Raw genomic sequence first — 25425 nt, 5'->3', positions numbered from 1 at the left:
CAGAAAATTTATCACTAAGTTCGGAGGTTCATTCCGTGCCGTCCCTATGTAGTCAATGTCTAGAAAAAGAGGGTTGATTTTTCTTTGCCCCCCCCAAGAAGTTTCAGAGTGTCTAAATAATCCTTGTGACCTCAATTACAAATCGAAGGTGGTTTTTTTGAGGGGTAGACAATGCCTCTAATGTTTTTTAAGGCGCCTAGCCAAAATGCTTTCAGCACACATTCAGGTATGCAGAGAGCATAGCAAGTGCCACGCCAGCTTACACTGCAAAATTTGATTTTTGAAATTGATTGTTGTAAAACCCTCCTTCAGTGGGACCAATTCTGTACTCTGTAAACTTGTGAATAATCCCAGTAAACACCAGTGAAGTCAGGGAAGACTAATTGGGGCAAAAGCTGTTGCTACTAGGCTGGAAAAGGGCATTCAGATTAAAGTTGATAGCAATTAGTCTGTGGTTATGAGCTCATTCTGTATTAGGATGACAAAAAGCCTTAAAATAAAACATGCAGAATCCTAATGAGCTGTAGAAGGAAATTAACATTTCCTTTTGAAATCTCTCCTAGTGAAGGAAGACCTTCCCCCAGAGTGGAACTACTGCATAACATAGACCCCTTGTTTGTGGATGACTTCCCTTGTGAGTATGCTACTGATTGTTCAAGAGTTATTAAACATACAATTTACCTTCTGAACACTCCTTGTTTTCCTTACGTGAAGTATTTCCTGCTAGGTGAAACAAAATAGAGTAGGATGCCTTCTTCTCTTAAGTAAATAGCTTTTAAAATACAGAGACGTCATCCCCCAGGTGCTTTAAGTACTTACTGAATCATGACCAACACACGCTTCCTATTTCGGAGAGCTCTGAAGCACTGCTGAGTAATGAATAAAATACTTCGGGACATGGAAATGTTGAGGAGGAGCCATGTGCCTGAGGTGCACAGGGAGGCACATTGCCAAAAAACCCTACCAAGCCCTGCCTTCAGTGCTCCAGGTTGGCAGGTAGCTCCCAATGAACTGCTTGTCCTAACACGTCTTGGTACTGCTATATAATATGACCTCGCAAATGGAAAACCTGACTTTGTGGGAAGCTGAGAAGTTCCAAGTGTTGTGATTGCTTTTGTTCCATCATCACATGGGTTGGATCTTTAATGCCATAATCACATGAATTGGAGCTTACGTTTGCCAGTTCTATAGCTCTTTAAGCACTGTCTGGTTTATGATTCAACGTTATTAGTTTGCTAAGGACTACAAACTTTTCAAGCAGTGATTTTTTTTTTTTCATGCAGAACATTGGAACAGGCCCTTTCCAGTGTTTTTACAGCATTTCTGTATTTCATTAAATAAAGAAGTAAATCCAGGAAGAGGAAAAGCAGTGCAGCTGGGACAGTGATCTGTTGCCTGCAAGACAGATACACTTTGTGCTGTAGTAACTGTTTGGAAAGGGGTAAGGTGGCCTTCTGCAATGCACATCTGGTTCTGCAGTGCTGTTCTCAGAAGGAGCAACATTGTGCCTATCTAGTGCTGATGGCACTGCCTGCAGATAATTCCTACATACTGATGGAATTAAGGTGTAGCTACTCCAATTTCCCTTCAAAGGAGGCTCAGTGAGTTGTGGCATTCCTGTACGATGTTATGCCCTGATGTGGTATTCTCCCGCATACTTCAGAGACCATCTTTTCCTTGTAGGAACTGCCGTGATTGGGCTCAGCAGAGGTGTTTGAGTAGACAGATTCCGGGTGTAAATCGAAGGGGGATGAGCCGAGGAGGTTTTCAGGAGCCTGTGTTCAGGAAATTCTTCCACAGATTCCTTCCATGATGGCATAGTCAGCTACACATAGTGTGTCCCTACTTTTTGTGTGCATTGCGTGAGATGTGAGCAGGGAGCGGGGCAGCTGGGAAGAAGCTGCAGTAAGTGGAATTTTTATGCTGGATGAGATGTGACCTCTAAGCATCATGAACACAAGAAGGGGCATACATGCCTGTAAATTTACAATGTTTTTATGTATCTTTCAAAACTGGAGTCATTAAAACCAAAAATGTAACTCTTTGCCCACATGTCCTTATGCGCCATATAGGGTTTCCCTGTCTCTTCTCAGCAAAGGCCTATAACTTTGGCAAGTTACTTTGTGCCGCCTGGTTTAGTTTCTCCCTTAATAGCACTTTTGATCAGGAACAGGTAGAGTTGACCTTCAAATTAGTATACCTTACATTTTCCCTAGTTTTGATTTTATGATACTATTCTTAACGGATTTGAGAGTAAGTAGTTGTATTTCTGATAGGTTTGACAAGATGTAGCACTGTTATACGTGACAAAATATACATTAAGCTGTGCTTTTTCAGATCACTGTTCTTTTAATTAACATACTGTTTCTAATGCAACAGAGCATGTTAATTTATAGACCATTGCTGGGGACAAGAAATCCAGCTTTCTTTGTACTCCATCTATTGTCATAACATGCTCGATTTCTTATAAGTTAACTGGAAGCTGGAATGGTTTTGTGCTTTGCAGGGTGAGTCATTGTATTATTTATGATTCTGTTTTTGACCCAGATGGTGAAATTATGCTTAGTCATATAAGGATTAAAATTTCTATTTAGCAATCTTGAGTTATTAGGAGTAACTGTATATATATGTAACTCAGATAATTTCTACTTAGTGTCTGTTTTTCATTTGTGCAAACTGAGTAGTAAGTTTGGAATTAAGATCCAGATAAATTATGTTGGTGTCTCTATTATGGATAGATTAGGGAGACACAAAGCTTGGAATATATAAGTCCTTTCATATTTTCAGCAATCATGGCAGTCTTCGTGGTTTTTTTTAAAAAAGCATCTTAAAATAAACTGCCCATATAATCTTCCTATCACCAAGGTGATAAACTGTGTGCCACTCAGGAGTCCTGCTCTTTCCTTGACTGTTTATCGTTTCCTTGTCCTAACTGTTTTGAGATCAGAGTACTCTTTTGCCTATGGTGCCAAAATAAATGTATGCACGTTTTGCTGGGTTCATTCTCACCTCCTGTGTAGTCTTTGGCATTCTTTATGCCCTTGTCACAATCCACTTAAAAAATCACATCACCTAAATCACCTTGTGTCAGATGAAGTATTCACATTATACTAATACTTTCTTTTTTGTAGAAATTGAATTAGAAAGGAAAATAATTACTGGAAGATACAGATCAGCCAAATCTTTGGAGTTGCAGGGTTCTGTGGAAGAGCAAAGAGGAAATTAAAATCAAAATACTGTTAAACATAACCAAAAAAACTTTCAGGATGTTGTGGATAATCAGGCAAGTTCTGATCATAATATTATTAAGGAAGTCACTGTGCTGTTGTTGTGCACACATAGGGCATTAAGCTGTTGTTGCACTTGCACTCAGCGCAGGTTCAGGGCTCCTGAACACTTGAGTGCTTTGCATGTAATGTATACATTCTTTCATTGTAATATTTTTATTTAATGGATGAATTTATCTTCATCTCTGTCTGAATAAACTGATACTTTATATTTTTAGTAACACGAATGGTGGGATGTCTCATGTAATTCACTGATTTTTTTTGGCCAAAATAGCTTTGTTCTGTTCAGATTTTTTACACCAAAACAAGCATTCCTTCAGGGAAGAATTTGTGCAAAAGACACTAATTAATTTAGTGTCAACTCAGCTATTACAGAACGTTAAGTTAAAAGATGGGACATGCTGTCTTGATTACAGTGCTAACTACGTCTTTGCTGCTGTGATCTGTTAGAACTGACCTTGACCCGCGTGTGTTTACCCCTCGTGGGGTAACATCATACAACTTTTCAAGTGCTCAGACGGAGCGCTGGTTTCTACCTCTGGGCATCAGCCAGGGTTACTCCAGCAGACCTGATGAATCTACTGAGCAGCATCTACTTACCTTTTTTCAGGAGCTCATGTCCAGCGGTAAATACTATAGCCCTACAGTAGTGTTGTATCAAAGCACTGTACTTCTCTCCTATTGTTAATACTAAACAAGATAAGAGGGAAAACACTATAAACTAGTTTATCTGCAGTTCCATTTTACTAAAAAATGCTGACAGGTCTTATTTCACTCTTTCAAGTAATCATCTTCTCTCTCAAAAGGCAGGCTTTCTTCATTCCAGAACAAACCTTTCCAGCAGTCTCAAACATATTGCAGTGTTTTAGACTGTAATTCCTCAGTTGTTGTCTTCAGTGCTAATAAAGGGGTTCCTGGCCCTGACCGCAGACTCTGCCCGCAGGCTGCCTCTGACCTGTGGAGTGGTCAGGGTTAAAAATCGTTTCTGTCACTGAACTGATCTGGTTTGCAATGCAGACCTACAACAATTGTGGTGGTGTAACAGAGAGGCGGTCGAGTGAAAAACTAGAGTGGGATCTCCAAAAACTAGGATGAGGAGGAGGGGGAGGTTGCGGTCTTTGTAGCGAAGCCAGTCTGGTGGTGAGCTATTGCCAGAGAGCCAGCCTGTCTTCTCCCTTTCGTCCATCCTTTCCTTCTTCCCTTGGGTTGGATCTGGAAATCACATGGTGACAAGATGAGTCTTCTGCCAGATCAGCCAGCCTTCAGCCTACTCTGGGTGGCGGAGGGAGAGAGGAGGAGAGGTTTCTACCACATCAGCCAGCTGAATCAACTTGCCCTGTAGCTGTATGACTGGGAGTGGGGTAGGGAGAATGTGGTTGGTGGCAGATGGAGGGACAGGCCACAGGACCCGGCAGCTAAGATCAGCTCAGGCCACCAGGGAACCTCAGCCCGAGGCAGTAGCTTCATGGGGTTTAAGCTAGCGGAGGTTGCTGCTGCTACCAAAGAGGAAATCCTGCCTCCCACAGTGCCTCACCACTGCTCCCCTCTCGTGGGTCACCAAAGCCACTCACAGAGCCAGATCAGGATATTGGTTCAGATTTTAGTAAACCTTTTTATTTTTTTTCTTCGGATGTATGTTGGATATATAGCCAAGCGGTCATTTTGGCACAAAGGATGGGACTAGAAGGAGTTTCAGGGGACAGGTGAGACTGATTCTGTTGGCTCTGAAATTAAACCCTGAGGTTTCCATTTCATAATATGTGATGAAGTGATCCAGCAGGTTTCTGCTGGGGATGTGCTTCACTTCCTCCTCGGCCCATTCCCAGCCGCATGCTCCTGATGCTTCTTTTGCATCCATTCTGGCACTCCATGGACGGATCCAACTTGTTAGTCTGGTTTTCCTCTGTCAGGTAGGTTGAATCTGCTCATCGAAGGGGCTGGTGGATGCCAGGGGCAGCACAAGGCAGAAGGCGAGGAGGGCTGTGCGGTTGGAAGTGGGGAGGCAAAGGGAGAGCCAGCCCTCCTGGCACTGTCTGGCTGCTCCTGGAGCCACAGCCTCAGGGGGAAGGAGTGGGGAACCACACCTTCTGGGTGGACCTCGCTGGGCTAAACCGGTCTGGTGAGCTCTGCAGATGGAGCTGGACCCCAGCTCCTCAGAGGTGGTTGCTTCTGTCCCTCTTTGCTAAAAGCCATCGCTTTTGTCTGTCTGGTTGTTTCTTCATCACCCTGTCCGTTATTTTAAGAAGTGATGAATATATGTCCCAGTCACTGGGTCTCAGTGTGGGTTTATAGAGAGCGCGCAATTATGTAAAAGCAGGACATTGGTATGAAAGATCTACTGTCTTCCAGGTTTGGGTCTGAAACATTCACATTTTATGTTAGTTTTGAGAGTTTGATAGTAAAAAAGGAAAATTAAGAAAAGCAAGCTAAAATCATTTTGAAACAGAGTATCATTTTCTCTGTAATGTATAGGTTAAGACCGTGCAAATAAAAGGCATAAAGTAACTTAAAAGTTGCATAAATCAAGAATCTGATTTACATGTGTCGGAAGAAAAAAAAAAAACCAAAATCGTTTTGTCCCGTTCTGTGACTTTGCCTTTAAAAAAAAAAAGAAGCCAAGTTGTTGATGGTTTGGCAGCTGTGCAGGTGACGTCAGCTCTTCCATTGTGAAAGATCTGCTTTCTTTTAGACAGCCTTATGGCATTTCATCAAGTTTTGGTGATTCAGCTGAATTAAAAACCAACTGGATTTAAGTCTAAATTCCCCTAACTGCTAAACCAAACATATTTCTGACCACACAGTCATTGCTAGATGCCCTGTCTTGAAGCAATATTGAAACTTTATATCCCACAGAAGGCAATTTTATTTTGAGAACCAGGACTAAATGAGATGGTGAAAGGAAACGTACCCTTTAATTCAGAGTTGTTAAACAGAATCTGTCAGTACACTCTGTATTATTTTTTAATCCGACTTGCTAAATTTATGAATTAATTTAGTGAATTTCACAAAACCTTGCAGACTACATGTGTAGCATCACTTTCTCTTTAAAAAGAATTTGAATTTCTTTAAATTAGAGAGATGTATTCAAAATAAATATGTTGGGTGGGGCTGTTTTAGGCTGAAAAAACTTTTACCTTCATTTAAAATTCCAAACTTAACCATAAACTAAAACTTCAAAGGCATAATAAAATTGTAGGCTACTAATTGTAGTCAATTTATTTTGAAGATATCTATTCACAGAAGCAGACATCCAAGACAGAGAACTTGTAAAAACATTCTGTGATTTTTCTCCAAACTTCTATTTGCCTTAAGCAAAATTAATTAAGCTTCACATTGCTCTCCTTGACATTTGAAAAAAGGCATTGTCTCATATATGCCTCGTATATCTCATATATATGCCTCTCATATATGCGTTATTAATTGCCAAAATAAATGATTGCTTATAAGGGTCTAGATCTGCTATGTGCAGAATGAACATATGATGTATTACAATAGAGAAAGCATTTCAGTTGTGGGACTGATGTCTCATTCATGGGCATTAAAATTGCATTATAATGTCTGTAGCATTATATATTACATCCATACATATACCAAAATGATTCATCTTCATTAAGGAATAGTCAGTCTAGGCTCCTTTAGGCCCCATTTATTCACTTTTGCCCAGGTGAAAGATTATTCCCGAGGCTTTGCAGGCCAGAAGTGATTTCTTCCCTAGTTTTATTACTCATGATCTAGCTGCTTTAGAATTATTTAAAAAAAAAAAAAAAAAAGTGAAAGAACAATCCCTCGTAATGGAGCTATTCAGCAGCAGCAGAAGACATAGGTATGCGTGGATGAGTGTGCTGCGTGGGCTTCGAATGGGATAAATACACTCCGTGTCTGTTCCAAACTAAGACCCAGAATCCACTCTCAGAGCCAAAAATGTGCAGAAAATCGACCAGTACAGTTAGCTGACTGATTTTACATAGTGACAGCTGGAATGGGAGAATGGTCAAGAATGGGGAAAGAGACAGGTACGTTCTTTGCTTCTCTGAATTTCCATTTCTCTGCAAGATTACACATATGCATGCTGACCATCTGAACTCTGTCATCTTTTCATTACAAGAAAATCATAAATTGCAATGACCCCCTGTAAGTTTATAAGGCAGGAGTTGCCAATATGCGATCCTGGAGCCGCGTGTGGCCCTCAACCACTTCATGTGGTGCTTTTCATGCTGGTCTGGCAATTTTGGGCAGGTTTTTTTTCTTATTTTTCTATCAAAAGTGAAAGTCGAGCATTTCCTTTTACGGTTTCTCATTTTGTGATACTTATTAATGAAGTAGGCTGTATTAATAAGATTGCTCTTATTTAGAATACCTTAAATTTTTTCATTCTTTCATTTTATAAGAATGTAATAATCTGGATAAAAGCTTCACCCCGCTGATGTTCAGAGGGATTTTTTTCTGCCATGAGTAATTCTGGTTTTACTCAATTGTTTGTGGGGTGTGTTTTTTTGTAAAGATATAATCTGTTGTAAAAATCAAGGTGAATATTTTGAAACAAGAACAAGAGTATTTTCATGTGCTTACTGTTGTTGAAATGAAGATAAGTATGCATTTTGAAAGGTAAGAGGCTGACCATGATATTCTAGTATAAATCTTTGCTTTGGAATCAAACATTACTATGAGAAAACGGACATTAGAAGGGATAATTGTGAATCTGTATGTTCACAGCATTCAACTAAGTGAATTAAGATAGGTGAGCTTTGCTGGGTGAGTTTGTCTACAGCACAGTCCTATGCCTTGTCAACATGACGGTGGAAGGTGTAGTGTCTTAGGGCTTATCTTTTTCTTCAAGATCAGTATTCTATTCATTCTTCCAAGGTTAAGGTCACAGCTATTCCTCAAACGTTTTTATTTTAATAAAGTAACGGAAAGATTCAGAGTTTTGTAGAAAACTCGTTATTGCCATAAAGCAGCAAAAGGTCACAAAATGTCTTTCCTCAGTGAAGTAGCAAAAGCCTTTATTTCTTCAGTAATTCATTGTCACAGCATGGGTTGGAAGAGCCCTTGACATTTCCAGAGTTTCTTTGTTGAGGTGAAATAATTGGTCTATACATCACAATTCAAAAAAAGAGAAACCAGTTAAAAGTACATGCATGCCTTGTTAGCCCACAGAGACATCCACATTTCCAAGTGGCTGTAGTAAGCTGGTCCTTCCTTCTGGTACGTTTTCGTGGACTCTCATGTTAATTAAAGCATTGGACCTACGAACACATGTGCAACTTCAAAAATGTACCTTATAAGTGAGGATGAGCAAAGACAAAAGTTATATAAATGTAACAGATAGAAGACCCATTGCTTTTGAAGGGCTATTTCTGGCCATTGAGGTATGATTTGGAAACACTGTAGAATATTTTATTTGTTTTATTCATTATAAGCATGAAGGGAAAACTGTTGGCTTTAAAAGACTGAGAAGAAAAGCAAAAATGAATTGACTTTGTCTGTGTGAGGAGGTAAATGTGTAGATGAAGGAAGGTGCATTGCATGGCTTTGAGCCTTTTCAAAAAATATGCAACATTTTCGCTCCAGTGGGTAGAAGAGTTGTCTGTCTTCTATAGTACAGACCGATGGTAACAACAGCGGTCCACAGCACTGCAGTAGGCCTAGAAATAACTATGAAGAACTTGTTCAACTCTCATATTGATGGTGTTTGTTATTGTGAAGAGGGAAAACACTACTTAATTAGACAGTGCTGTTCAAAGCTACCTTATAACTTTTAGCTTTGTTTTTTATGAGATTTTTTGTCTTTGGTCCTTCATAAGAAGGCAAAAATCTTAAGACGCACTAAATAACCTACTGATTGTAGGTTTGGTAATGTACAAGTAGCAGTGTCTATACAAAAGCAGTCTGTTCACAAACAAGACATTTCCTTACAACAGTCTAAATAATCTGCTTGGGCTCAGAGTATTGTTCATCTATTAAAGTCAGAAACTGAAACTTTGATATTTAATTTTTCCCATAGTAGAAGAATATTTTTTTCCTAAATTTCCATGCAGATTTTCTCTCAGAAAGACTACATTTGCAGTGGATGTAAAATCCCTTATCTAATCCTAAATCCACGGTCTAACAGAGCAAGTGCTGATCGAGAGTTTAAAATACATGTATTTCCTGAGACATGCAGTAAGCTCTAAATTTTGGCTTTTTGGTGGATGATGGTCACTATGAGTGTTATGGTAAGTATCCATAGCATTTTCTTCTGCCTATTTCTCCATCTCTTCTCATTTCTCCATTGCTTCCCAAAATTCCAGTCATGGAAGTAGGAGTTAATTCAGAGAAAATGAAATCATATATCCCGAGAAACAGTAGGCTAGACATTTATAACATTATCCATTATAATCAGGAAGCTTTAAAAATTTCCTGTATTTTGTGGAAGATATCACTAATTTCATTTTGACAGTTCATTGACTGAGATTTGCTGACATTCAGTGGTTATCAATGAAGACCTTAAGACAATTTGCAGAGGATCGAACTGGTCCTGGTGAGATCAGCACTTCTAGCCCGAACTGATTATACTGCAGGCTGTCTTGCACGCACTGGATCCCAGAGCTGAATCAGTTGCAGGAGGAACACGAGCTGCGTTCATGCCAAGATAAAAATAGGCACTTTGCCAGAGCAATAGGGAGAATTTCTTAAAACTTTTCCTGGAGTTTGCTTTGTCTTGTGCGGTTCCCAATGAAAATGAAGCAGCAGGCTGCTTCACAGATTCAAGTCTAACAAAAGGTAGTTTTTGTCACGAAGTTTCCATTGTATAAAGTGCTAAAAATAAATTTCCAGTACAGCACCGTCTACATAATTTCTAGTGCAGCTATGTGAAACACTGCAAAATTTTCTGTTTATGAGTAAGTGGTAGTTTTTCCTGGGGAATCCTCATCTACTTGTATCTGACAAGTTTTATGCTTCAGTATCTATAGGGGAGAAAAATACTCCCTCTTCCCCTCCAATTCCATTTATAAATGTATGGAGAACTACCATGTGTTTCCATACTGTAGACAAACAAGTGTGGCATTTAAAAAGACCTTATGTTTATAAATAGAAGATATATAAGGTCTAAGTGTGTCTCCTAATTGTAAAAATATTAACTATGTCTTTAGTTCTTTTGCTTTTTTATTTCTCAATAGATTTTTTTTAGAAAATGCAGTCTTACTCTTACCCTGCAAGTGAATAGTTGATTCATCTGACTGGTTTAAGATTTTAGGGACTGTATAAATTATATTACTATGTTAGAGACAGTCATGATTTTCAGAGTGTTTGGAAGAGACTTGGTTTAATATTCATCAGTGGAAATGAAAAATGTAGTACTTTCACTGCTCGCAATGCTATAACCTCTATGATCTAGTGTATATATTAAAAGCTTGAACCATGTTCAATATATTATTTCCTGATATTTAGGAGGAAAAAAAATAATCTCATGCTAAAGTAAAGGATGTTGGTGCTTAATCCAAAAACATAAAGCAAAGAAATTAAAATTGAATGGAAATCCAGTGTCATTTCTGACCCAAGCCATAGATTTGTACTACTTTTATTATGTGTGTAGCTGAACAATGTGAAGAGCACAGCTTTCCAATTGCTAAAATGGCCTTCACTAGAAACGGTGTGTGCTGAAAGGTATTTATATGTTCTTATGTTCCCACATTAAACCTTCCTGCCACCTTCTGTCTGTTCTCCCTCGATCCAGGTACTTCCAAACTGGGAAATACCAAAGGAAATCTGGATGTTTTTTTCACATACCATTCTGGTTTTTATGGTGTAATGTAGAGTCCCTAATTTGGATGTACTTGTAGACTACCTGCAAATCAAACTACGGACCAGACTGCTTGCAAATGAAAACCACCCTGTGCCTACAGAATATTTTGCATGTATGGATGCTAGAAAAACACATGGGTCATTGAACTAAAATTTAGAAGATAGTAGGAAGTTAAGAATCTGTTCCAAATGGTGTATCCACTAAATTTGCTCACTTTGTTAGATAAATTCAAAGTTTTATGTACAAATTTAGTATGAGTGGAAATCAAAATGACCCAAGCCCATCCAGATATCCCATCACCAAGTTAAAGGCTTATTGCCTGTGTTGCCATTCAAAATATTTGTATGTATTATATGATGTGAAATGGAAAATACGGGGAAAACCTGCATCCTAGAGTTTCATACAGTCTGTTGGGGAGATCACGGTTCAAAATCCTTTCTAACAATCAGGGTAACTCAGGCCATGAATTTGGATCCCCAAAGCTCAGAAACCTATCCCCAGTGTTGGGCTAGATTTTTTGGAAGAGGGACAAAAGCTCTCATTTTGTCAGGTACATCCTCATGTGAATTTAACCCTTAGTTTTCAGTTTAATTTTCTTTTTATTAAAAAGATATGGAAGTTAAACATTTAATTGGTCTGAGCCTTTTCTTCATTTCCAATTTACTGAAAATTAAATAGGTTGGCATCAAATTGGCATTTGTTTCTAATTGCTTTAGTGGACAAGCAGTAATTTGTCTAGCCTGCAGTTGCTGGGGCTTTCGGTGTGAACTGAGAACGTCCTCCTTTAGAGAGGAAACTATTGGACAGTTGGAAAAATGCCGTCGGAGGAAAGTTCAGAAGATGTGGTTGTGGGAAGCAGTGCTGACCACAAAGAAAAGTTATAGGGTGGCCTCCTGAGTTTCACTGCAGTGAAGTTATGGTTCATTTCTCAACTTTGTGTTTCCCTTTCCAGCTGCATGGTCCTATAAAGAATCAAGTGTTTGGGTGCCTATTACCTGACGTCTGCCTTTATTCTGCTGTTTCAGTGCTGCTGGGAAGATCAAGCGACATGTTTCAGTAAACAATTTCTAACAATTTCTAGATTTTAACTTCTGAGTTTAGTGGCATGGATGTTGCAGTAGGGAAAATGACTCTGGAATTCTCTTTTCTCTGCTCATCTATAAACCCCAGATGCTGGTAACGTTCATGGGATTGTGTGCTGTTACTACTACTACTAATAATAATAATATAAATAATAATAATAATAATAATAATAATAATAATAATAATAACAACAATAATAATAAATAATAATTATTATTGTTGTTGTTGTTATTATTATTATTATTATTATTTTCTTAAGTTTTTCTTCTGAGGATTGGTAGATCATGTATTGGCACTTTTGATTTCAGAATCACTTTAATTTGGTGATAATTTGGGGTGGGGTGGTGGTGATGGTGTTAAAACTTACGTACTGTAGCCAGAAATTATTGTTGTGAATACAAATGGAGAAGGCTTTCATATAAAGGTTTCATGGAAAACACACTGTGTCTACTGAACTGGATGGATTAAGGGGAATTTAGCTTCATTTGTTTGATAAGAGAAGTTTGTAGGGTGTGAAGTCCTTGTTTGTTACTACTGATGCTTAACCAGTCTGAACCAGAGTCCACTGGAATTAATGGAAGGAATTTCATTAGTTTCAGTGTGGGGTTTTTTCAAGCCCTAACAGACCTCCTGCTGCTCCACAGTTGAGCGTTAGTAAAGGACAGTGAGCCTGCCAATCCTGAAGGTTTTGTGTGTATGTGCGTGATGAGATTTCTAGAAGGCTGAAGACTGTTTTTGTGAGGGCAATTTTTATGTGGAGTTCCATGATATTTACAGAAGTCTGTGATTTTTTACCTACTGCTTCTGCTGTTGTGACACAAAAACAGGCTAAGGAGATTCAAAGGAGTCTGCAGCATCTACTGATAGAAAAGTAATCACCTGTGATCTTTGAACTGCTTGGGTTTTCTCTCTTTTCTATTTAATGGGCATCATGTAAGTAAATGTTTTAAATCCTGATAATAGAGTCAAAATGATTTACATTAGAACAGAGTCTGTGATGTGCAAAACCTTTGATTTATTCTAATGGAAGCAGTGGGAGAATGATTCTGTTACCATTTTTCTGACAATATACAGAAGCTGGTGAATATAATAGGGATTTCTTGGATGGTTAAAATAGTATGTTGATTTTAAAGATGATAATGAACATACTAGAAAATACTCTCTTTCTATTTGGGTTTCATATATAAGTGGTTTTTGGTTTGCCAGTCCCAGACTTCTGTCTGGGGATCTCCTCTGTGGTTTTTATAGACTACTAATCAGATCACAAGAGGCAGGGAGGCACATGCATTGCCTTACTATGAAAATAATACCAGTTATTGTTGCTTTTAAGTTCCAGTAGAAGTAGTCTGAGTGTTTTTTTCCCAGTGTTTGGTTCAACTAGTAAGCAGAATTCTAACTCCACAACATACAGAGTTGTTCACTCCTCTCTAATAAAAACATTTTTACAAAGTAAAGAAACTTTTTTTTAATCACTCAAAATGTTTTAGAGTATAATCTCCGCAGAATTAAAAAAAATAAAACAGAACATCTAATTCATCCCCTTGAGACTTGTCATTGCCAGGTGATGCTACCTTTTGAAAGCCTGTCTTCCTGGAGTGACGGTCTTCAGTGATCTGACAGTCTGTATGCACAAGATTGAATTATTTTAAACTCAGTATCTTTTTTCGGACATATGCGTAAGTGCCACTTCATTCCCTAAAGCTGCCTTACTGCAAGCACTAATTTCTGCAGTTCAGTAGGTTCTTGCCTTCTGGCTATGGGATGCAACCTCTTTATGGCTGTGTTCCTTGCTCTGAGGGTGTAACTGTCAGTATCCCATGACGGTGCCTCTCGTCACGCCTATAGCTCTGTATGTGTCTCTTGAGCCTCCATGAGCAGAGGTATGTCTGAAAACATGAGCACTCCCAATGAGCCTCCCAAGAATCTTTGCAAACAAGCAGGACTTTTTTGCAGTGCTGCCTTGGTGACAGTTACGGCTTGTGTGATGCCTACTGACAAAATTGAATGTCTTTTATCACGTGGGGGTAAGGATGGCGGGGGACCAGCAGCTCAGAGAGACGTTCTAGCTGTTCTGATAGCAACAAGCTGAGATGCTATTAGAAGGAGATTTTGCAAAGCGATAGAATAACATGGAGTTTTTCCACAAAACATCTTTGGTGATTGAAAAAAAATGGCATGTAATTGAATTTGAGGATGTAGCCAAGATTATATGTGTTCAGAGAATGTAGTCTAGTCCAGTTGGAACATGACTGTTACTGGCAAAAGCAGACAGCGAATTTCCTGGGTAAAGAATTTATGTCTCATCCAGTGTTTCAGCATGTTTAGCTTTTCTCGCTGTGGGTATGTGCTGTGTAGTAGTGCCGTTCTGCATTGTAGATGACGTCTGGTCAGGTCAGATAGAGACTGTAGTTGCACTGAATATACTAACAACTACAAAGATGATGTGGTTTCACTCAAGATATTTCATGAGCTCTGAGTAGTAAGTGCTCAAACTGTGTGTTACATTGATATGTCCCCTGTCAATTAGAACAATAAGGTTTTGATTATTTGATTGCATTTGGCTCAACATTACACAAAATGGGAAGAACCTTCCTTTGGTCATCCAGGGGACGGAAGCAGCCTGGTCCCTGGAGTTCCCCAGAACATACAAAATTAATTAAGCAGAATGTGCATCTGGCAGAGGATTTTAATTCACAAGGGATTGCACGTGACCCAACTTTGTAACTGGTTTCAGTCGTACTGTATTCTTTTTGAGATCTGAAGACCAGAAGTACAGTTTTCCAGTTGCGTGGAGCTTTTTGCTTTGGTCATTAGTCCTTTTCTAATAATTCCTTGCACTCAGTTTTCTTTTTGACCAGTGCTGACATAATTCTAAAAAAGCAACAGGTCAATCTGTTACAGTCCAAGGTTTGACTCTTGGACAATTATGGGTGACACGCAGCATGTGAATTTAGGATTGTTATTTCAAATATGCATCACTGTATCATTGCCTATTTTAATGCCTACTAACCCAGTCTTATAAAGGCCTTCTGTCATTCTTTACAGTCAGCTTTAAATAATTTATTATCATCCACAGACTTTGTAATCTCACTGTTCAGTCCCTTTTCCAGGTCTTTTGGATATTCCAAAACATATTTGATCATATTGTTCAACACCATGGGTCCCAGCCCAAATTCCTTTAGGAGTCCAATGGTGGCCTCTCCAGTGTGAAATCAAAACTTTTCCCCATTTTATCAATAATTTATTCCCCATTAAAAGCATTTTAGATGCTTTTCTATCCATGTGAGGATATTTCTTCTTTCCCATAGTTGCTTAGTTTCTTGGCCTAGATGGACATGTGATATGAGGAACAAACTTTTGTTCTATGTGGGTCCTGTTAAGTATTATTTAAATATTGGAGTGGAGTAACCAAATAAACGATAGGGAGTGTTGCATAGCCAGACAAAATTGATATCAAAACAGAAGTCTTGAGAACTACAGAGATAATTTTTAGTTTCCAAGAGAATACGTAGGGAATCCTTTTGTGCAGTATACATTGTAAAGTGCGAGTTATCAAACTATTTAGATATACAGGTAGTGCAAAAAGGAAAACACACTGGTGTTACAGGAAATGTTGGTGATATTCCTGCTTTGGCTGAAAGCTCTTCAATGTACTTTACACCTGCAAAACAGTAGCACCTCTTTATTATTTTTTTCAGATGTGTTTCTAATTTGCACTGGAAGGAGTGTGAGCCATCTCAGATCCTAATTCACCCTGGGTTTTGTGGCTTTTCTTAATGCATGCTTTTCATCTTCTTCATCAAGCAGTTGCAATTAAGCTTGGAGCTTTTTCTGATTATATTTTCCCTGTCATATGGCTGAATGTGCTGCTACATTATAGTATCACAAATAGAAATTTAACTACAGAGAATGGTGATATTTTTCCTTTGGGAAATATACTGCAAAAGGGAGATAACTTCTAACATCCTTGTTTTGCAGATCAAGAAACAAAGGCTTTGTTTGTTCTGCTGTCCATAAAGGGCACTGATTATATGTAGCTGCTTATAAATGGTTTTGTTACTGTGTAGTATATTGGAAAATTGTAGAGGCATAGCCAATATGACACTTACTTAGTTTGTTTAGATTAATTCTTTGGGCAGGTATCCATCTCCAAAATAAATAATAAATTAACGTTCTTCTGTCTTTCTCCAACATTGCTCTCCAGTGCCCAACATTGCTTCCCTGCACACTACTATTGTAGACCACAGCGTACAGAAATATAGCATACTTCAAGCAATATTGTTTTGGACCTTTCAAATTTTGTGGTTGGGACCTCGCTAAATGGCATCTTAGAGAGAACTGTGTGCTCTTTGATCTCTTAACAACCAAGAAAACTTCTTCTCAACATGCATCATTTTCATCATCTTAATCATAGACTGAAGGCAGGATATTTTATTTTTAGATGTACTGTCTATTTATATCCCCACATTTTAGGCTTCTACCAATTGCTTGAGTTGGTCTCATTGAAAGAAAGAAGGAGAGCTAGAAGAGTGAGAAGAGCAATTGATCTATACTTACTAGATCTGTGAGAATATCATATATATGTTGATATGTAATATATATTCCCCTATGTATTTTCTTTTTAAATCTCAGCTGAAAATCTGCAGTTTATCTTCTTCCTTCTTATGATTAAAAATCAGATCATGAAGGTAAAATCAATATACTCAAGAAATTTATTGCATTTAATAAAATGTTTCCACAAATTTATCTTTTAGATTGATCTAAAGAACGATCCTTTCTTTAAAAAAAAATAAAGATTCAGATTGTACATTTTTTTTTAATCTTGCAAAATTACACAATATGGGTGTTGACTGTCCTTAAATCTTTTTTTACAAATTATGGTTATGTGGTACTTGAAATATTTGCCTTGCAAAGTGGAAAGAAAAAGGTTGAAACAAATCATAGGAAATATTTACAAAGATGCTGACAGATCTGAAATTTCCAGCCTACCTACCAAGTACTGTGTTGCAGTGGCGTTTTGTTGTTGTCTTTGCTGTTGCTTGCATTAGGAAAATGGGTGGGTTTTTCAGTATTTTCTCTTGATTGAATATTAAATATTTCAGAAAGTATCAGTAAAACTTGTCAGGAACATCGTAAGACTTAGAAAAATAAACAAGTTGGGTTTATAGGCACCATACAGGAAGAGGAGTAGGGAGCTTCTGATAAGACATCTAAAGCTGTAAAATGTGGTGAAACTGGATCAACCCTTCTTTTTCTTTTTTTATTACCATGTAGCATTGCAGGCATCAAAGGGTCACAAAGTTATTTTGGTGTACAGCAGTAGTAGAGGAATTTAAAAGGTTTTGAGTTACACAGATAATAAATGGGTTTTCAGACATTTTTGTCTTTTTTATTGTGGTCAGATAAATTAGTATTTTTTTATTTTAGATTAGTTTCTGATAGGTAACTAGGATTGTATGAGCCGAGGAGCAGATGATTGATTCTCCAGCATACATTGATCACCAGGGAAGAAATGTGAAGAAATGTTTCTTCCTATTATCCACCCCCAAAAATCATTGCCCAGTTGGATAGTGAACTAATGACTTAAGCAGAAGGCTATTGTAAGTATATACATAGGAAGACAGTTTTTTTCTCTGGAAGAGCTACCCCCCTAACCTAAATGATGTATTAAATCCGGAATACACATGGGATACTGAATGAGGTCAGAAGAGCTTTTTTGGAAGACTAGGAGGGAAAAAACAGTGCTAAGCACATTGCATCATTTTTTTTATAATCTTCCCTATAGTTAGAAAGTGAAGTGAAAGAACAGATTGCTGGGCAAAGTAAGCAGTTTGGGTTTATCTTTTCTGTTTTACTTTGAATCATCAGTTATTAATTACTTCTTGGGACACACTGCTGGATTGAATGTACCAAATAATTTCTTCAGTATGGCAAAACCTGTCATCTTGTAACATTTCTGCAAATTGTAGGGGCTTTGTTTAAATTTAAAATTGTATGACTAAAGCAGGAAATAATGTAGGTATCAGATTCTGATCTCAATCACAGTAGTATAAATCTGGTGTGAATCCATCATTTCAATTATTTTACTCTTGATTTACGTTCTGGTATAAGTGAAAAACAAGCCTTAAGCAAATAACTGACTTGTCTGCACTGATACGGACTGATCTGTGCATTGGAAGCCATTGCTAATACAGATTCATATTCTTGTTTCTTTATGCTGTCCCCCCCTTTTAAGAATAGCACTGAAAGTAAACTAGAAATGATTCATGGTGTTCATGTATTTGTAAAACTACAGTTAAATCTGAATCTGAATCATTTATACTTACAGAGGAGGGCGACCAAGATGGTGAAGGCTCTCCAGGGCAAGACTTAGGAGGTGCAGCTGAGGTCGCTTGGGTTACTTAGCTTGGAGAAGGGAAGAAGCTTGGAGAAGGGGTGACCTCATAGCAGCTTACACCTTCCTCAAGGGGGACAGCAGAGGGAGAGGTGCTGATGTCCTCTCGCTGGTGACCAGCGACAGGACACGAGGAGATGGAATGAAGCTGTGTCAGGGGGAGTTCAGATTGGGCATTAGGAAAAGGTTCTTCTTGGAGAGGGTGGTCAGTCACTGTCACAGGTTCCCCAGGGAAGCGGTCACAGCACCAAGCCGGTGAGTTCAAGGAGCATCTGGACGATGCTCAGTCATACAATTTAGTTTTTGGTAGTCCTGCGAGGAGCAGGGAGTTGGACTTGAAGATACTTATGAGACCCTTCCAACTTGAGATATTCTATGATTCTGTGATTCTGTACTTGCCTTTTGTGAAAGTTTTGACCCTTTTAGTTCCGTACATACAGAGATTAATATTATAAAAAGGGTTGCCTACATCTCCTTCGACATAGCGCTTTCTTTTGTAAACAAAATATTTAGCTTGTCCTGAACTGAAAGTAATTTGGTAACACGTCTTGTGTATGATGAGGCCAGAAATCTGTCTAGATTGTTACTCTGTTTCCAAGAGCAGGAGTTGTGTAGGAAGGAGAGTATGAGGGCAAGCACATAAATATACTTCTCTTGTGTGTCCCGCACAACCTGCAGCTAATGGAGCCCCTGATCTTTAGGTTGTGATTTTGGATATAAGAATCCTTGATGGATTTTTCTTCCACTTTGTGAACCATTTTTATAACTCAACATGCATAAACTTCTGGCATCCACAGCATCCCATGGAAAGGCATTACACACTGGAGTTGGGCTTGTGATAAGAAAGTATATACTATCATTTATTTTTAATATGCAGCTTCATAATTTATTTGGTGCCCCTATTAGGAAAGACCAGTTCCTTATGCAGCTTGTCATGGCCACACACAATTTGATAGACCTCTGTCCTGTCCCTTGTCCATCTTTGAGGATGAAGAGTACTATTTATTTAGTCTTTCTTCACACAGAAGCCGCTCCATAGATTTAATCTTCCTTGTCACATCTCTTTCTATTTTGTATGGTTTTTCTGTTTTGTAAAATCAGGACCAAAACTGCACAGTATCCAGCGTGAGGCACAGTAAGAACCTAGGTGGTGGCATACTGTCCCATTTTTTGCCACTTCTAATGTTGGTTTTTCTTTTCTGCTGCTGGACATTACCTGTTAATTACAACTTCGCCAACTCTTCCCTAAATAGCAATAGCTTGTTCTTTTGTGTATGCAGAGTGAGGACAGGCTTTTTTCCCCCATGTTCATTACAGTCCCTTTTGTTGTACTTACGTTTATGCATTAGCAAGGCTTTTAATGCATTGGAAGATTGTTTACTTTTTAGAAAAGTCCCATGTATCTGTTGCTCATCATTCAGGTTGTTATTTATATACTTACCCAGTAGTAAATTTTTCAGTGTCCTGCCTGAAGAGTATGCTATGGAATATGAAAATTATCAAAATGCCAATTATTTATGCAAGTGCAGCTAGCATTTTTTGACCAATGCTTTCTGAGCATCTTGCATAGATTTTTCAGAGCTGATGACATTGGCCTTCTGAAAAATCAAGTCTCTTGAAGGTACAAATTAGCTATTGAAGGTTATTTAGGTTTTTACATCACAGTTTGGAATATATGTCTGTTTAGAGAAACAATGTATGATGATAGAAAGAAAAGAATTAAGCTGAAGTTTTCATGAGGGGCAGAGGGCCAGGCTTTTAAAGTATTTAGATAATAAACTGCTTTTGTGGATAGTGGGAGTTGGCCACCTCAACGCCTTTTAAAATCTGATCCTGAAGCCTTTTTTCAGGTTGTTAAGACTAAGGATGGTCTTGAAATTTGATATAAACACCAAAGGCATTTATCAAGGGCAACATTTTCTGAAGGACTTGTTTCTTCTATAGAGATATAAAAGCTATTTGAATACTTTTTGGTGACCTACAACTCCAAACAAAACACTAAAGTATTTAGATCAATTTGTTGTAGCATTAAATATTTGAAAATAAATAGCTGAATGAAATTTCACTGCTTTCTTAACTAGTAAAAGTTGTATCATTTCCCAAGAGACTACTTAAAAAGAAATATAGCAGCTGGTGAGGCTCTGAAATTATGCTTCAGGAAACAGTGGCTTCTGTTTGAAAATAAGAAAATTCATGGCAAAGGCTGTTGGGATTTTTTTTAAGGTGCAAACAAAGCTTTAGTATTTCATTAGCCACTGATACACTGGTGATCAAACGTCAGAAAAATAAAATGTCTAGCCCCTGCACAAGCAAAAGCATCACAATTTTTATATGTAAGTCCATAAGCAGAGTATGCGGGCATATGAAGGCAGACTTGATTATCCAGATCAAAATAAGGTATCTGTCCTCTGACTGCTGGCTTAGTCCATGGAGTTGTTGTTACTGCCTGGTCAACCATAAGGAAAAAAAAAAAGAAGAAAAAAACCCCCAGCAATCTAGAACAGATACAGAGAAAAACTGCTTAGATGCTATGGGAATGAATGTTTTATCTTGCAAAGGAAACAAAAAGAATGTGACTTCTTTAATCTGCCAAATTGGAAAATGGATCCCTGTAAAATTAGTATGGCAAGGAAAACGACTGCCCAGGTCTGCACGAGCAGAAGTGGAAGAATGAAGACAGAGGTAGAAACTTAACTACTGGGATGAAGAGAAGGAGAAAGTCAGGTAAATACAGGGGAAGGAATATCTGAGCTTAAGGTGGAAGTCGCATGATGGGAAGAAGAGAACTCATATCAAGCAATATTTTTATTTATCTTAGTTCTGTACCTGGTGCTTATATAATGTAATAAACTGGCAGTCCTATAAAAATCCCATGTAGAGAGCAATCAAACAAGCGTCAGTCTGTTTTCCGTGGCTGATATGTCTGGTAGAAGTTGACCTGTACTGCCTAGGAAGCGAGGCACTTGTCTGAATAATAGACAGCACATTTCTTTGGCAGAAGACAAGTGCATGCAAATGGGTGAGTTAACATGACTGACAGAGTTCTCTTTATAATAGTTCAAGTTAAGGGAATTTATCTCTTTCTCTTCAAGAAATTTGCTGAAAGATAATATTCCACCAAACAATTTCAACTGCAAGCTCTGGTAAAAGTATTTCTTAGGGTAGGATTTTGGTTTTGTTACCTGGACCAAATAAGGAGTTTTAAAAATCATTTTATCGTCTGGAATCTTATTTTAAGTCTCATGCATGGCATTCTAAGGATGTTTGGCAAAGTATATCTAAAAATACAATCTTTCATACTGTTTATTTGAAGTGTTTTAAATAATTGATCTTGTGTAATATTATGGCGTCACATACTGTAGCTCAGCAATCAGAAGCATATTCTCCACACTAAGCCTTAAAACCAGAAACAGAGACTCACATAATTCTTCCTTTAGACCAAGCCTTAATATTGTAATTTTGAGTCATAACGTTTAAAAACTATGGTTGTGGTTTTTGATCCGCTGAATGTCTTTCACTGTGCTTTTTAAGAAAGTAGATGGCAAAGATGAGTATTCCCAGTAGCAAACAGTATGACAGAATAATACATAACATAATGATGTTGAAAAGTAAGCAATATCAATCTTTAAACTGATTGTATCTGCTATGGACATCACATGGCTGTGTGGGGGTTTATCTTCCAGAAGAGATTCTTCTGGGGGTATTTATGAAGTTTTCCTTGGTTTTATAGGGGTTTGGGTTTTTTTATCATCAGCTTCAGTGCTTCATGATCTAACATGAGCTGAGTCCTCCCCCATCTGTGTATGCATACTCTAAACAAGTAGTCCCCTTTTATAGCCTTATTTATGTGGGGGCATTTACATCCCCTGATGTAAACAGGGAACTTGAGTATGCACAAAAACTGCTTATTAAAGAAAAAATGATTCAAAGTGTGAATCCCAGTAATAAAATAGAAACTTAGCAGGACCTTCATGAAAAATAGAGAAATTGTGTCCTCGCATTTCCTTTCCAAACTCTCTGTTGTTCTCTTCTATCAGATGTATGTTTGCCCCACTGTGATGTACAGAATTTACTCTTTGTAGAAACCTCTAGTTCTGCTTCTAATATTCAATCTCCATGATCATTGTGCATCTCGGGGATTCTTTTTTTCATTTCAGTGGCAAAAATCTGTCAGCTGAGTCCTTCAAATTCCCTAAAGTGATTGAAAGTCACCTCTTGAAAGATGCTAGAAAATCAACATTGGTTTCTCTCCACCTCCTGATATCTTGTTTCTGTTCTGATTATAGAGTTGCCTTCTGGTAGTCTTTTGGTAAACAGGTATCAACTGATACAATTAATGTAAAACTCTTAGATTTTCTGTCTTAAACTCCTATCTTGTTTATGAAAGCTAATATGCAAGATGGTTTGGATTCTTCTGGAGTGTCTGTCTGACTCCTTCCTGGTTTCAGTAAAGAACTGGTCTCCTGATCATCCCTGGTGTATGTATGTTAATTTTTTTTCTGAGTTCCTCCTATAAGGAGTTTCAGGTTTCCTTTTGAGAGGGATTCTGCACATAGTTGACACTTGAGAGTCTTCTGCAGTATCTGGATATGGGGCCATGTCATATGCAACTCTACCAAAGACAGCATGAAGACTTGCTTCACGCTGTGTCATGCCATAGAAGTCCCTCGCTGGACAGATACAGATCTGTGTGAATGTAGGCAGCTCAGTCCAGAGACATATCTCTCTGTGCGTAGGTACAAGTCAGGAGCTGGGACTTCGTCCCTGGAGTGATCTAAGAGAATTAACAGTAGTAGCATTGATTCAGGAGATCTTTCAATCCTGTATTTCTAACAGGCAAAAGATATAGGCACTTCTATGAGCAAATCTAGCAATTCATGAGCATTAATGTAGGTATATGAGATGCACATATAATATCTGAATACAAGATGAAGCCAGTTATCCAGACTCAGGTGTGACATTTTCCACTGGTAACTTTTTGGGGTGCAGTTCAAGTTCTGAGTTAAATACATCCAGTGAATCATAGCACAGATCTTTGCACATATATATAACAAATTCTTTATCTAATATATAAAAATAAACGGATAATACTGCTTTGTTTTCCAACAGAATTCTAAAAATTACTTCATGCATATGCAACGTACCTAACTTACTTTACTATTTCATTAAGGTCTTGGCATTGACAATAGGACATCTTTACCGCAGAGCAAATCTTCTCCATGGGATGATACATTTTTCAATATATCTATGCATGCAGCAATCCGACATGGAAAATGGAAGTTACTAACTGGATATCCAGGTAATGAAGTAACTTATTTTTGTACAGCGTGTCATATATCCCACCCGACCCAAACATATTTGGATTCTGTTTAATATATTTTCATTTATTTTAGTTATTCTGATGACTTCTCAGGTTTTTGATTATGTGCAAAAATCTAGACAGGGCACTTCTAACATCCAAATAACATATTCTTTCATTTTGCAAATATTTTGTATAAAATTACTCTCACAGTAGTGGAAAAACTATCGTAGAATCGTAGAATAACTCAAGTTGCAAGGGAACCATAAGGATCATCAAATCCAAGAAGAAAGTCCATGAAATTAATTTATATGAAATTAAGTTACATGGAAGTTTGAATCCTGATGGTGCAGCATTTTTGTATAAACAGGACTCCTGTATAGGTAGCCCTGGACTAGAGGCGCTCTCGTGCTGGGCTGGAGTTAAGGAATGCAGCAACAGTCACTGGCCAGTGACTTGTTAAGGGACCTAGTGAATTCATCAATTAACCTATAACTCTGTGTTTCCACAGTGCTGCTTCGTATCTGAGAATTAACCCTTGGTCTGTTCCTGTTTCTGCAGGCTGCAGTCATTGGTTCCCTCCACCATCTTTGTTCAATGAGTCAAAGATTCAATCACCTGATCCACCAACGAAGAGACTTTGGCTGTTTGATATTGTTCATGATCCGGAAGAGAAAAATGATGTGTCTGAAAAATATCCTCATGTGGTGGAAAAACTGCTCTCACGGCTTCAGCATTATTATAAACGTTCAGTGCCCGTGTTCTACCCTGATGAGGATCCCCACTGTGATCCAGCAGCAACTGGGGTTTGGGGTCCTTGGGCATAGTGCACAGCACTGCATCCTGCAAAACAATCCTGTAACAGAATCTGATTTATGGACTCAGGGTCCTAGTCACATATTTCTTACCTTGGTTATTAAACTATTGCTAATTGTGAGCTCAGTCCTTGAGTAATTCAGTATTTCTTACTGTTAAAATATGTTGGGAATCTTAATTTCAGTCTTTTCCCACTCTCTCCTTCCCAGTAATTGTATGTGAAATGTTGGTAAAATTCTAAATCTGTTGTTCAAATATTCTTTGTCCAGAATATGGTTTTAATGCAGAAGGTAAAACATTGCCTCCCTCCTTGAAAGAGATTACTTTTCTTAAAAAGTTGCGATGAATCATGGCAGCAGGGACATCCAGAATGCATCCATCTTGTGGAATAAATGGATTTTTGGTTTCATTTTTGTCCAGAAGATAAATTTTGTTGGAAACTGTTATATATCTGTAAAGAACAGAAAAAAAATACAACAGATTACATAGTTTTTGCCTTTAACATGCACTTCCATTCAGAAAAGGGAACAGACAGAAATCTCCCACAGTAAAAAAACCAAAACCTTCCAGAATACAGTAAAATCCCTAATTCTTGCTCATGTTGATGTATCGAACTGGTGTGGAGGGTGGCGGTCAACTGCAGTGCAGGGCTGTTAGGCAGAGGGATGTTGACAGGCTGAAGAAATGAGTGAACAAAGATTTCATGAAGTTCAACAAAGGCAGACTCCTGCACTTGGAGTGGAACAGCCCCATGCTGGAG

At 38.1% G+C, this 25425-nt stretch overlaps 1 protein-coding gene across 1 annotated transcript in view; it reads left to right on the top strand.

Moving 5' to 3' along the window:
* The window catches only part of ARSB (arylsulfatase B), a 66420-nt gene extending 41346 nt beyond the window's left edge, over positions 1-25074 (top strand). Inside the window, exons 6-8 of the mRNA XM_063319353.1 lie at positions 564-634; positions 23721-23849; positions 24411-25074. Coding sequence (XP_063175423.1) covers positions 564-634; positions 23721-23849; positions 24411-24676 — 466 coding nt within the window. The 3' untranslated portion in view covers positions 24677-25074. The remainder of the gene's footprint in view (positions 1-563; positions 635-23720; positions 23850-24410) is intronic.
* The last annotated feature ends 351 nt before the right edge of the window (positions 25075-25425 follow it).

This window comes from Chroicocephalus ridibundus, chromosome Z (genome assembly GCF_963924245.1).
Source record: "Chroicocephalus ridibundus chromosome Z, bChrRid1.1, whole genome shotgun sequence".
Classification (NCBI taxonomy): Eukaryota; Metazoa; Chordata; class Aves; order Charadriiformes; family Laridae; genus Chroicocephalus; species Chroicocephalus ridibundus.
Note: the sequence above shows the minus strand (reverse complement) of the source record. Positions and strands in the feature narration are given on the sequence as shown.